Source organism: Psittacula echo (genome assembly GCF_963264785.1).
Source record: "Psittacula echo genome assembly, chromosome: 6".
Classification (NCBI taxonomy): Eukaryota; Metazoa; Chordata; class Aves; order Psittaciformes; family Psittacidae; genus Psittacula; species Psittacula echo.
In genome coordinates this window covers 39,787,138-39,800,680 of record NC_137743.1, presented here as the reverse complement: position 1 = coordinate 39,800,680, position 13,543 = coordinate 39,787,138, and the positions used below count along the sequence as shown (strand labels likewise).

General features: G+C 38.1%; 1 protein-coding gene across 2 annotated transcripts; it reads left to right on the top strand.

The window, feature by feature from the left end:
- Window positions 1-342: 342 nt before the first annotated feature.
- MMADHC (metabolism of cobalamin associated D) lies at window positions 343-13,543 on the top strand. Of its 2 annotated transcripts, none has more exons than XM_080620744.1 (8): window positions 343-817; window positions 1,061-1,110; window positions 3,690-3,834; window positions 4,059-4,276; window positions 6,844-6,949; window positions 8,192-8,322; window positions 11,333-11,419; window positions 12,752-13,543. In XM_080620744.1, the coding sequence occupies exons 1-8, from the start codon at window positions 400-402 to the stop codon at window positions 12,947-12,949; spliced, it is 1,353 nt and encodes a 450-aa protein (XP_080476870.1). In that variant the 5' UTR covers window positions 343-399; the 3' UTR covers window positions 12,950-13,543. The 2 variants fall into 2 exon arrangements, with proteins under 2 accessions (XP_080476870.1, XP_080476871.1); XM_080620745.1 differs by lacking the exon at window positions 343-817 and adding an exon at window positions 833-945.

Below are 13,543 nucleotides of genomic sequence, written 5' to 3'. Positions count from 1 at the left end.
CTGCAGGTGGAATTACTTCGATCTCACAATGTGAAAGTTTATTTTAAATAAAAGCTGGCTTTGCAAGCAAACCTCACCACAGAACCCAACAAATAGGCAAAAGGAGAAAAGATGGGGAAACGAAGAGTTTTATTGTTATTTTGTAAAACAGTTTTCTGAAGAAGCCATGTGCCACTCTAGGACCAGTTTTGTTCGCAGAATTGGTACCTACGCACCCCGCTCTCACCGGCTTCCCAAGAAATCCCCGGGCCTGGCGGACCTTCGGCGGCTGAAAAGCTCCCCCTACGCTTTCCCCAGTAACACCCCCCTTTCATTCATTTTCGACTTCATTGTCTCCCCCAGCTCCAGAAAGCCGAGGCGGGGTGTCTGTGTGTGTAACGCCAGCCCGGTTTATATTACATGACTGACTCCTGGTGCACCCAGCGGGTACTGCACCGACGAGCCGGTGCTGACACTACGACTCTAAGGCGCCCTCCGCCCCGCCAAGACGGAGAAGCACCGGCCTCGGCCGCGCTGGCCCGCCCGCTTCGACGAACTGCCACTGTCGCCGCCGCCGCCGCCACACATCGGCCAACAGCCCCCGGGGCTCCTCGCAGGGACAAGCCGCCGCCGCCGCCGCCGCCGCCGCCGCTGCTGCTCTCCTCCGGCCCCAAGCAATCGGCCGCCGAACGACATGCCCCGCCTGTCTCTGTGCGCTCTCCCGGCACGCTAATCGAGGTGTCGGTTTATCGGCTCGCTCGGCCTGGCGACGGGCAGGGTGGACGCCGTCGCATGGGTGCGTCGGGAGACGGCGGCAGACGCCATTTTACAGGAAGAGGTGAGAGGTGCGGAGGCTTCGTTGCCTCCGGAGGTCCTCACCTGTACCCCATGCGCGGTTTTGCCCTGCTTCCCTCTCCCCTGTTTTCCCCTCCCATAGCCCCCTGCGGGTGGCTGGGTCTGCAACGGGTGGGCATCGCCGCGGTGCCTTGTCGGGGAACCGGGAGGGCTGCTGTGAGGGGTGACCGGCCCCGTCGGATCGTGAGAGGCGACTAGGAAGCCAGTGCGTTCGTTTCTCTTCCAGGGCAGCCGGGCCTGTCGGCGAGAAGTGTCCCATCGTCTGCAATGGCCAACGTGAGTAACGGGCCCCCCCGCCTCCCGGGCTTTGGCGCCGTTGCAGCCCCCTTCTCGGCCGCCTGCCGGCACGGGGGTGGCTGCTAGCCCCTCCTTCCGCCTCGTCCCGGTGCGGGGGGAAACCGCGCCGGTGAGGTAAAGTGGTTCTCCGCGTTTTGCGGGACGCTTGCGTTTTATTCTCCCTTTAAAGCTGTCTTTCAGTCATCTTTCTTTGGGGGTGGAGGAATGGGGAAGGTGTCATTAATAAAAGTATGAGTTAAACCAAGGTAGATTTTATTAGAAAGCAGTAGTATTGTCATCCTTCATTTAAATTTTGGAAGCCAGTTTCTGTGGAAATCATGGTAGTAACAGAATTGAGACTTTAAGTGCGATGTGGTTTTGTTCTTTTTTTTTTTTTTTAATATCACGAATTAAGATTAAATACTGCTGTTCGCCAGGCTGCTTTCAGACTGAAGAATAAAATGCCCATTATTGGTTTAGTCTTGCCACAGAGACATGAATAATTTATTGATTTCAGCTGGTTTTTTTCACTTGTGTAATGCTAGGTATGTAAATATTTGCATAGGTGAGTCAGTCAACAGATCTGTAATTAACATTAACATCTCCATGTTGAGTGATTGTGATTATATGAAAAAATGCTCTTTTCTTATAATTACATGTCAGCTGTAATTGTTTACATCTGGTTTATATGTAATCATTATGCAAAAATTAGAGGAAAAATATTTAAGTGGAATCAGCTTGTTGTCATTAAAGGAACCATTTAAACCAGTGGTGGTTTAGAACTAAGCAGCTGAAGGCCTTAACTGTAATTATTTAAGTTAGAAAATCAAATGTGCCTCTGTGTGTTGGAGTCTCTATGGTACTGGTAGAACTTATTAGATGTTATATATTTATACAGAGGTGGTAAGAAACTGATGCTTACTAGTTGATGTCCTAAGACTTTGAATAGAGTTTATTTTAAATGTACAAATAGTACCATTTAATCACCTCTTTTGAGTGACCTTGTTGCATACATATTTAGTGGTAAACTCATAGATAAACTTTTACAGAATGAGGAATACAGCACTTAAGGAAATACTCTTTGTGTCAGTTTCTTGAACTAATTTCTTTCCCTTACCTGAAAAATAGTTTTGTGAAAGCACACATGCTATGGTGGGTGGGGTTTGCATTTTCCAGTAATGCATGCTTTTGTGCCACTGTAATCGAGAGTATTAATAGTTTTGTGCTAGAGCTTCGTAGTCTTTAATTTTTTTAATATTACACTTATAACTCCATTTTGAGTATATGATTGGTTCTTTTTTGGTTGCACTTGTGTAACTGCATCATGAAAATTGTCAATCTGTTTTTAAAGTATAGCAAATCGATCAGGCTTTTCAGTTTAATTGTACCACCTGAATATTTCTTCTTAAAAAAAAAACCAAAACAAAACCAAAAACAAAACACAAAAAAAAAACCCCACAAAACACACACACAAAAAATCCCAACACAAAACCAAAACAAACAAAACAAAAAACCAAAACCAGTAGCAATTGCTTATGTTACTACTGAAGATGCTGTCACTGGGCCTCAGACTTGGACCTCATGGCAAGGAGCTACTAACTCTTGGAGCCCTCTTGTTGAGTTGTTTGCATGCTCAGGAAGATAGCATTGCATCATTTTCAGTTTGCTATGGGGCTGAAAGCTTCTGAGAGAATCATCTTCAGCAGCTGAAAGTTATATTGACAGTATGGCTCTGTGGTAGGAAGCAGATTTTCTGGTGTATTCCAAGATCACAGAATTCATGAAGGCTTTCTGGCTTATCAGCATTTTCCCCACAACACTGATCTGTTTGCAGTAATGCTTGTTTATAAATACCTGAATGCAAGGAGTTTGCGAATCTAAATAATATTGCTTGCACTAACAAGTTTTGTTCATGTTAAATATTTATGGACTTACGAGCAAAAGAAAGAAGCTGAAATTACCTTACTTATCTGTTTTGATATGCATATCTCCCTGTATCATTCAGAGCTGTTGGGATGTGCCCTTTTCTGGTGAGGAAAGCCACAAGGAGTATCTGGAGTGATACTATTTGTGTCTCCTTCCAGTCTTCTAAGAAGTAGGAATATATGGCTGGCTAATGTTTGTGCTGTCTTTCAAGGCAAATGTCTCTGGTATCAGCATTTGCTTAATTAACAATATTTCTAAGTGTTTCTGCTAATCAATCCTGTGGTTGAATTATGACAATCATAGAAACAATTACATGCGTGGAAATAATAATGGAAACATTCCCCATCCATAACTCAGTTTAGGTTGGGGGGTTTCAGTGGTGCTATTTAAACTTCTGAGGTTTTTTTCCTCACGTGAGGTTTTTCAAGAAGTGTTTTCAAGGCTTTTTCTTTACTTAAAATACTGTTGCTAGTCAAATATAAAAGTAATCATAAAATACTTTAAAACATGATTTTACGGAAACACAGTTAATCATAATGAAAATTGTAATTTAATTATTGAGTGAGGATTTCTCTTGTGACCCACAAAGCTGTACTTAAACTAACATTTTTTGCTAGCAGTATGTAATACTTATTTTGTTTTTGTCTTCTCAGGTGCTCTGTAACAGAGCAAGATTGGTCACCTACCTGCCAGGGTTTTATTCCTTAGTCAAAAGAGTTGTAAATCTCAAGGCTTTTTCTACAGCAGGTTCCTCTGGCTCAGATGAGCCTCATGTTGCTGCTACACCTCCTGATTTATGTAAGAAAAAGCAAATTCATTTTCTTTGAATTCGTGTGCTATTGGAACTTTGCACCCCATATAAATTTGGGAATTCTGAAGTGTGGTTTTTATGTCAGGGCTTGTGTGTTGTGATTACTTTGGTTGTATATGATTGTGATCAAATACATATATTTGTGTGGGAAAGGTTTTTTCTGTATTTTTTTTCAGATGTAATGACTAAAGCAAGGTGTTGACTTTTGCAGGTCCAAGAACTGTGTGGCCAGATGAAGTAATGGGTCCATTTGGTCCTCAGGACCAGAGATTCCAGTTGCCTGGTAATATTGGTTTTGACTGTCACCTAAATGGCACTGCTTCTCAGAAGAAAAGTCAAGTTTCAAAAAGTCTGCCTGATATACTAGCAGAGCCTTCAGCAAGTGAAAGGCATGAATTTGTAATGGCACAATACATAAATGAATTTCAGGTAAGAACAGGCTGCTTCTATGTGAAGCTGATATTTCTTGTTTAAAAGAAAATATAACTAATGTCTTTTCATTCTGAAAAAAAGTTACAGTTGGTTTTCTAGATGGTCTTGAAAGGTGAACTTGACTCAGGTGAGCAAAAGATTACATAGAACGTAGCTGAACCTCCTTTGAGGAGAAAAATATTTCAAGGTGTGGGGTTCCTTTGCTGTAGTAGTAGGCAGTGCTTAGTGAAATACCATTTTGGTAGTGACTTAATCACATGGATATGGGAAAAGAAAATTTTCAAAACTTGCTGTTTACCAAGTCTCACCACCTTTTATCAAATAGAATTGGTAGTTTTTTCATTTAACGGATCTGGACTTACATAGTTTCAACAATGTTTAGACCTGCCCACTTAGCTCTGACAACCATTTGAATCACACAGGAGAAACAGATGAATGTACCTCAACCTTGGGTCTTGCAATGAGACTGCATGTTAGTGATGGCAGAGCTTGCAGTGAGTCAAATGCATTATGAACAGCAAGCAGCTTGATAATTGCTAGTGTGATCGCAACGTTTCAAGAAATGATTAGTGACTATTAGCTGCTGACTTGGCTTTCCAGGCTCTCTGAGTCTGTGACATGCTCTGACTTGGAAGTCAACTAGCAAATCTCCAGTGTAGAAATGCTGTGTAGTGATTTTTGTAAATGTGGCATTGTAGCAAAAGTGTTCAGAAAATAGAAGCATGTGGTGAGCTCACCAGACTCTGTTTTCAGCTTTTGTGGATCATGCTTTCCATACAGAAAATTTCTAGTCTAGTTCATTTAGTGCAAACCAGGTGCACTGAATGCGTGGTCCTCTTGCTAGTGAGATTACTTGCATGATAAAATGCCCAGTGCAGCTGTCGCTGTCCAAAATAGGAGAAACTGGAAAGAGCAGAGGCAGGTTTTGCAACTGGTATTCATAAAGCAGTCACCATGAGTCAGTTCTGATCCATACCAGTGGTGTTTAGGAATCCATGAACAGCATTTAGCTAATGAAAATGTCAAGCTACTCCTCTTAGGAGAGGACTTCAATTTGAATGAAGGCATCAGCTGAATACTGGAACCATAGGTAGCTGCAGCAAGCTGCAAATGAGCTCAATGCTACTGAAGCTCATGCACTAGTCCTTGAAACAGCCATAGAAATGTCAAGCTTCTCTGATCTCTGTGTACTTGAGATTCATGTATTAGTTTTATTTGAGCGAAGTAAATTGGCTTACCAGCCTGTCAATATCACAAAGTGGAACTGATCTTTGGAAAATAGCCATAGTTTCTTGATGTAGCATGCCTGATGGGCGAATGGACTATCTAAGCGGTGTTTAGCCAGACAGAATGGGAGTAGTAAGGAAGAAATCACAATGAACTGAGACAGAGTAATGTTCTTAGTATGAGAAGCATCCTACAGCTAGGAGGAAAAGCTGTTTACAAGTGTAACAGTATGGCTTGTTGGGTTTAATGTACCCACATATCTGTCCCAGTGACTTTGCAATCATAGTGCAAAGTATGTGTGGACACACATATTGAAACTGCAGCTAATTGTCTGTTGTTTGTCTATTACTGTGTTTATTTTCTAATGGTTTGGGGTTTGGTTTTGTTGGGTTTATGTGTTTTTGTTGGTTTTTGTTCTTTTCTCCTGTTCTCAATCATTAACTTCTGATACAAAAATGCTATCCGCAGCGTGTTTTCAGTGTAATACTTTTCTCTAGGGAGAACTTTCAGTTACAAACACGTGTTATGTAGGATTTCATGTACTACCCAACATTTTAATACCAGTCTTAGAGAAACTTGCTGAAATTGATTGTAAATTATGGCATAGTTGGAGCTAGAAAAACTGTATTAAGGCATTTTACATCTATCCCAAAGGAGGCAGCTGTTGTTACTATCTTCTTAAGGGTATTTTAAGCTTACATGTTATATATCTAACTACTGGTGCTTCATATGTAACATACCACAAGAATCTGGGGTTTTTTTGATGATGTTTGGATTTGGGTTTTTTTTCTTTGGGGTTTGATGTTTGTGGGTTTTTTGTTTTGTTGGGTTGTGGTTTTTTTTTTTTTTTGAAACTGTAGAACTAAAAACTATAAAAAATAAAAATTGGAAATTGCTATTATTAGAAAACTTCTTTTCAAGTTAAAACAGCTAAAGCTGAAGATGCTGATAGTTCAGAACTCTAGAACTGTTGTATAATTGTAAAGTTTTGCTCTTGCTCAGGTAATGTGTTTATATCTAAAAGCTATCAGTTGGTTTTGTATTGAATACTTAAGGCCATTGTTTCAAAATTAAATGTTTCAAAAATTTATGTATTGTTTAAGGGTTTAAGATAATACAATTACAATAAGATCTAAAACTTATAATTTCTATACAAGTTTAACAGGTAATACCTATCTATATATGTTCCACTTTCAATAGCTGGAAAATTAAGACTCATTGTAAATCACCTTTCTGTGAAACTGCTTGAGTGTATCAGTGTATCACAAAGCCATAGTCTAGTGTATAAAGTTATTCCTGTTACGTACTGAGAAAATTACAATTTTCATTTTTTTCAGGGTGCTGATGTTCCACAGAAACAGCAAATAAATAATGCTGAAACTTACTTTGAAAATGCAAAGGTAGAATGTGCAGTACAAGCTTGTCCTGAACTGTTACGAAAAGGTATATTTTCGTTTTCATTGACAGCTAAGAAATTGCAACTTTCTAAAATGCAAAAATATGTAAGTAAACGCTGATGTAATTGATGCCACAAAATGTGTAGTAGAAAAGAGTAATCCAGAGTTAATACTTTCAAAAGAAAAATACACACTATAAAAGGAAAACTAAAACTTTGCTATTGACAATACTTAGTATTTCGTATAAAATTCAGTGCCACTTAAATTCAAGATCAGTTGGGGCAGGGAGTAACTTTCAGGGGCTTCTTTTGTGTCAGGTAGATTCTGGAGCTAATTCACTATCCAAAAACCAATCTGTGGCAAAATCAAATCTTTTTGGCACTGCTTCTTAGTAAAATGGCAAATTGAAATTATGAAACTTTTGAAAGCATTGGATTTGTGTCTTTCTTTAATGTGCTCAAGAAGGAAATAATTGAAATTAAGTTGGAGTAAACCCTTCTAATTTAAAAAGTGATAAACTGAAAGAGAGAAGAGACTGAAATCTGGTTAAAATCTTGGTCTACGTGCTGAAGAAAGCAGACTTTTCAGAGACTTAAGGAAGAATGAACCTTTGGACTTTTTAATTTGGGAAAGTGCTTTTTTTTCCCCACACTGAAAACAAGGCTCCATGAACCCTTATCGTGACTTTGGCACTTCATGTGCATTCTTGTTTGTAGTACGAAAGATGATGTACAGAAAATCATGATGGATTTGGACCTTTTCTGCTCCAGGTGAATTAACCGTCTCAACTCATGCCCATAGTATACTACTGATACTGAGTCTGCTGTCATGTCCTAGAAATTAGGCCTGAGACACTTCTACGGAAAGATTTAATGTAAAAATCAGTGCATCATGTAATGTGGCTTAGGCAGTTCTCAATGTGTGTGGAGAACTATGGTGGTGTTCAATTCCAAATACTAAAATATTATACTTGGTTTTATGTCTTTGCAAAGACAGACACTTGTTCCTGGAGCTGTTATCATCTTGCAGTTCAGCAGGAGGTCTTGAACTAGCAAACTCTGCTCCCCAAGTTGCTTTTAACAGGACCTTACCAAGGTGCATTAGTTTCCACAAGAGCAATATCAGCATTTCAAATCAGCATGCTGTTTGCTGGATCTGAGATGAAAAACACACATGTATTTCAATGAAAGGAGGTTTCTAAAGTAGGATTGATAATTTGTGTCAAACTGAAAAACCATAAATAAAATGTAAGAACAAGCCATAATGTGCCGGTTTTACATTTTTTTAGATTTCGAGTCAATGTTTCCAGAAGTGAATACTAACCAGTTAACAGTATTAACTGTCACCCAGAAGACTAAAAATGATATGACTGTATGGAGTCAAGAAGTGGAGGATGAGAGAGAAATGCTGTTAGAAAATGTAAGTAGCTGACATTAGCATCAGCTTCATTTTGTTGGTAGATTTATCTTTTGTGAACTATGTGTGTATTTTGGTTTGTTTCTAGCTCTGGTAGTAATATCTATTTTACTACTTAGAGGATTTTTGCACTAATTCTATGTTCTCTTACTGATAGAATGGCAATTACTTTTTTCCAGCTTTGTAGCTTTTTGACTACTCTACATGAAATGTCTCTTAGGACTATTAAATTCTTTATAGTGGGGTGAGTCAAGAGTATGCTAAAAGGTAAAATGCTACGCTAAATTAATAAAGATACATGATCATTGTCCTGTTGCAGTTAAAGGGCAGCAACTATTTTCTCACCTTCATTCTGCTTTAATACTATGCATTTTGCAGGATTTCACTGTTGCCTTTGTTTTTTGTGTGATGTAATTGAGATTCCAGTACAGGATCTATGGATAAGTGTGTGCTTACTTGTAAAAAGCGGTTGCTCTGTTTTGGGGTTTGTTTTGTGGTTCCCCCCTTACGCCCCCATTCTGATAATGAATACAGTTAATATTTTTAGCCTGGGTATCAGTTTCATTTATTTCGTCCTAACCATCCTTATGAACTTTGTCTTTTTGCTCTGTTGCCACTAGATGTCTCATTGAAAATCACTTAATTTCGTGTTCTTGATTATTTTTGTGTGTACAGCAGGTGTCACTGTTCACCACCGCTGGCATTCTTGTCTTGGCACCTCAAAATGCAATGTTTCTGTACATTATTTGTTACAATTTTTCTAAAACTAGTAAAAAACATCCTATGGGACTTAGATTTGTGATGGTCATATTTGTGTTTGAAAATAGTGTGGTAATGTCCTTTTCAATCCTATAAATTGCAAATGTAGCTTGTATGGAGCAGTGTTAAGGGCTACCACAAAAAGTAAGAAGCAGGCTGAAGGATTGACGTAAAAAATACACACATAATAAAATCCCCTTCATTTTAGTTTGTTCTTCTCTTTGAATTATTTATGGTCTGTTGGTCTTTGGCATTGTAATCTGGTCTAATTATATGTTAATTGGCATCTTTCTTCCGTGTGCACCTCCCTGTCAAATCTAATACAGTCATTGTAGGGGTGTTAGGATGTTGGATGTAACCTCCCGGCCTAAAGGTTACTAACAGCAAATTCACAAGAAAATGGTCTATTTGTTTGCTTCATAGTTGGTTAGGAGTAACTTTAAAAATACTAATTTAATGTGAGAGGCTTGTGGTAAAGTAATGAGGGTTATGTACAGCCAAATGTAAATGTTTACAGAAGTGAATCTCCAGTGTTTGTTAATCTTGTTCTAAGTGATCACTGAGGGATTGTTACAGCATTAGATCAAAAGATGTACTGTACCAGAAATATAATGCCTAAAATGCTGTCTTCAGATGGCTTGTTTATATTTGTGACTTAATTACACTTGAAACATAGTTAATCATCAGAGCCATCAAACCTCAAACTACAGAACAGCTTACTGTAAAGGATAAATTTTCCTTTTTTTGGCCCATTAAGGAACTGAAGCTGAGTAACTATAATAATATTTCTATAAATTTGAAACTTGGAGCAGCTGAGGGCACTAACTGTGAGAACAATCTTATTTTTCTAACTGAAAGTGAATAAAGTATTAAATTTATTCTGAAGTTAGAAATACTTTTTTGTGATATTAGGAAATTCCGCATTTTGAGGCAGTTACATGAATTCTGTGTGTGCTTTGTTCTGGCTCAGTCTTTTCAGCTGTTAGGTTTTTGCACTTGGTCTTCTTTTTCTGAATGCATGGATGGTTTTAGAACCATCACAGATCTCAACTTTGTGATTTTTGGTTTGGGGTTTTTTTTGTTTGTTTGTTTTTTGTCAACTATGCAGGCTTCTTCAGAAGTTTTTTATGAGCCCCTGCTGCCCCTTGTAACATTGGTTGTAAACTGCTGGTCTGAGTGATTAAAAGCACATAACTGAGGTCTCTTGTTGCTGATTTATCTGTGGAAAAAATGTGCTGTGTGATCTGTAGGTTATGTAATTATTTTGTGCCGTGTGTTTTGGTGTCAGTACAGGAGCACAGCTTTAAATGTACCTGATTGAGTTTTCTTCTGTATCTGGCAAGCAGATAACTAACTGCAACATAACACCAAAGATTTAAGTTACCTAAAAGGATAGATTCTTTAAGCTGTCCCTTCAAAGAAGGGAGGTTTTTGATGATGTGTCACAGAATAGGGAACTTCTTAACATCTTGCTTAATTGACAATAGTATTTTCATTTCAAAATACAGTTTTTATTAAAAATACTTTTCTTTTTTTTTTTTTTTTACTTAATACATGAGCTGGTGTCCTCCAGTGTAACTGAAATATGGTCTACAACTTTGGCAATCAAATAGTAGGAGAGTTTGAAATCATCACTGGCAGTAATTCAAGAGGATTGGTGTAAATTAGTGTAAAAAGTCAAATGCCTGTGGAACTGTTTGGTATCATGAGGCAAAACTAGAGTGTTCTTTAAAACCATTTGTAGTGCAAGAAGAACTACATAATGTTGTCCTACTGGCTGAAATAAGACCTTAGGGCAAAACTGTTTTTCATATATTTATAAAAATATATTTAATGCTACATTCGGTGTCAAATTTGTGGAGTTTAGGTGAGATCAATAAACTTGTGGAAATAACACAAACGCCTGATGTAATGGTTGACTTCTTAAAGAGGATAACAGGTATGATTGCTATCTGCATGAATAATGAAAGCAATTGCATTATTCTTTGTACAAGCTGTTAATCCATTACTGACTGGCATGAGGAAGACTCCTAAATCCCGTATGATTGGAGTAGTCTAACGTAATTCTAATCCTTGTAATATCAGTAATATTTTCATTGGATGTTAAATTTCTTATTTATTAGTATAGGCCAAAAGAAATCTGTGCCTGATCATTTTCAGAATGTTATAGGTACAGATGCATATGTGTATATGTATGTATGTATGTAACAAAAATCTCATTTGCTATCCTTCTTTCCCTTTTATTTTCTTTAAGTTCATTAATGGTGCCAAGGAAATTTGCTATGCAATTTGTTCAGAAGGCTATTGGGCCGACTTCATTGATCCATCCTCAGGACTGGCAGTAAGTTATATGCTGTGTGGAATATGCAATGGACACCACTGTGTCCTAACTAGCAGTATTATTTGTATTCTGTATGAGTTAAATCCAACTTTTTCACATGACTCAAAAGCTGTTACCATAGGGTAAGTCCTTTCATGAATTAAAATAGGATAGTAAACCTGCATTAGTTTCCATGCTGTGTCCACTGTCATTGCAGTTGGCACTTTGGAGAATGTTGTTCAGCAATTAAGTTGAAATTTAGATAACTCTAATTTTATGTTCAAAAGCTCTTGGTCACTGCACAATAAGCTGGTTTTGCCCTCCCAAGGTAACTAGGTAGATCTGACGCTTATCTGTGTAGATGGAGAGTTTTAAAAAGTCTCTTTGCACTAGTTAATGATACCTTTGTTACATAGAAAAAATGAATAGCATGTTCCTATAAAACAGCATTGGCTTTTGTTATTGGATCACATCAGTTCTCTGGAGGAGACGACAGTTTCTTACAAAGACATCTGTGGAACATAGTCTTAAAACTTAAAAAAAAGAATTGAAGAAGCTCCTGCCAAAGCATGAGTATGTATGCAGTTTTGCCTGAGAACTGGTAAAACCGTACCAGTTGAACATAATCGTGCCAAGGTCAGGTTAGAGGGTTTTTATTTAAAATCAGTATAAAAGGCAGTTGATCTATTGTGTCAACAGAGACAAATATGCCTAATGGGATGTTTATAAGGTGAACAGGCAGTTGAAGGTGTTTATAGTGATTAAAAGCTTCCCAGAAATTCCATGCATTTAACTAGTTATGGATCGATGAAAATGGGTTCTGTCGAAATCAGAAGTTAACACCCTTACTGATAATCTGTTCATCAGAAGTAGGCTATTGGTCAGAAACTTCCTCCTGAGGTAACTGAAATACCTGTTCCCGATTTACGTGCGTTTTTTGTCTTCACAGCATCTTTCTTTACTGGGGGCTCATTAAAGAGGTACATGCCTCATTTTTGCTTTTTCACAGAAGGGTTCTGTCCTTGATGCCTGTAGAAGTAGCAGAACCTTTCCAAAGCACTTGAGGCTATTTTTTGTATATATGATCGATTAGCCATTGAAACACAATGGTATGCCTTCAGTGCTCTGTCAGTAGCGAAGGAGTATCTGTAAATATGGGGTACCATTATAACCAGAAGTGCTCAGCTTATTTTCCTGCACAATTTCATAAATAAAACTACTTAAAATTTGCTCCAGCAAATGTAACTGGTACTTCTGGGCTTAGGGATTGTTTTAAAAAGGGATACTTCTGGCATTTTAAATGCCCTTGGAAATGTTCACGTGAAAAATTCTTTTTTTTTTTTTTTCACCTAGTATTTTGGATCCTACACAAACAACACTCTGTTTGAAACAGATGAACGCTACCGCCACTTGGGATTTTCCATTGATGACCTTGGCTGCTGCAAAGTTATTCGTCATAACATCTGGGGTACTCATGTGGTTGTAGGAAGTATTTTCACTAATGCTGAACCTGACAGTCCGATCATGAGAAAGCTAAGTGGAAACTACTAGTCTTCAAGGTTTCACAAGTTCTTACGACCTTTGCATTCTCTTCCTTGATGATTCTCTCTAAGCATTGTCAGGAAATGCCACAAATAATAAAGTAGCTGTTATTTATTTTAGTCTTTATGAGTATGTGTTCACCGCATGTGACTTAGAATATTAATTGACAGCATTCAAACAAATACCTTAATGCTACATAAATTTTAAGCTGTGAGTTTCTTCCACCTTGAATGAGTTTAAACATACATGCACATAGCGATCTGCATACCTTTTTTTAATATTATCTTAACTGTTTTGTCCTTCAGTGTCTGAGACATCTGTGCTCTTAATATTAAAAATCCTGATGCCACTAGGAATTCTGTCACTTTCTGAAATGAGCAAGTGGCAAAAAAAAAAGTGGAATAAATAGTAAAATTATTTTGCTGGAATATAAAGCTTAATAGAAACTACAGAAGTTATGCTGGACTAATCCCTCATTTGCTGTTCCAAAATGAGAATAATGAAGTAAGCTTTCAGTGGTCTCTAACTACAAGTTGTACTTCAGCAGGGAAGTGTTCACTCAAATGCTACATCCAGCAACTCAGTAAAAAAAGTCTTAAATTA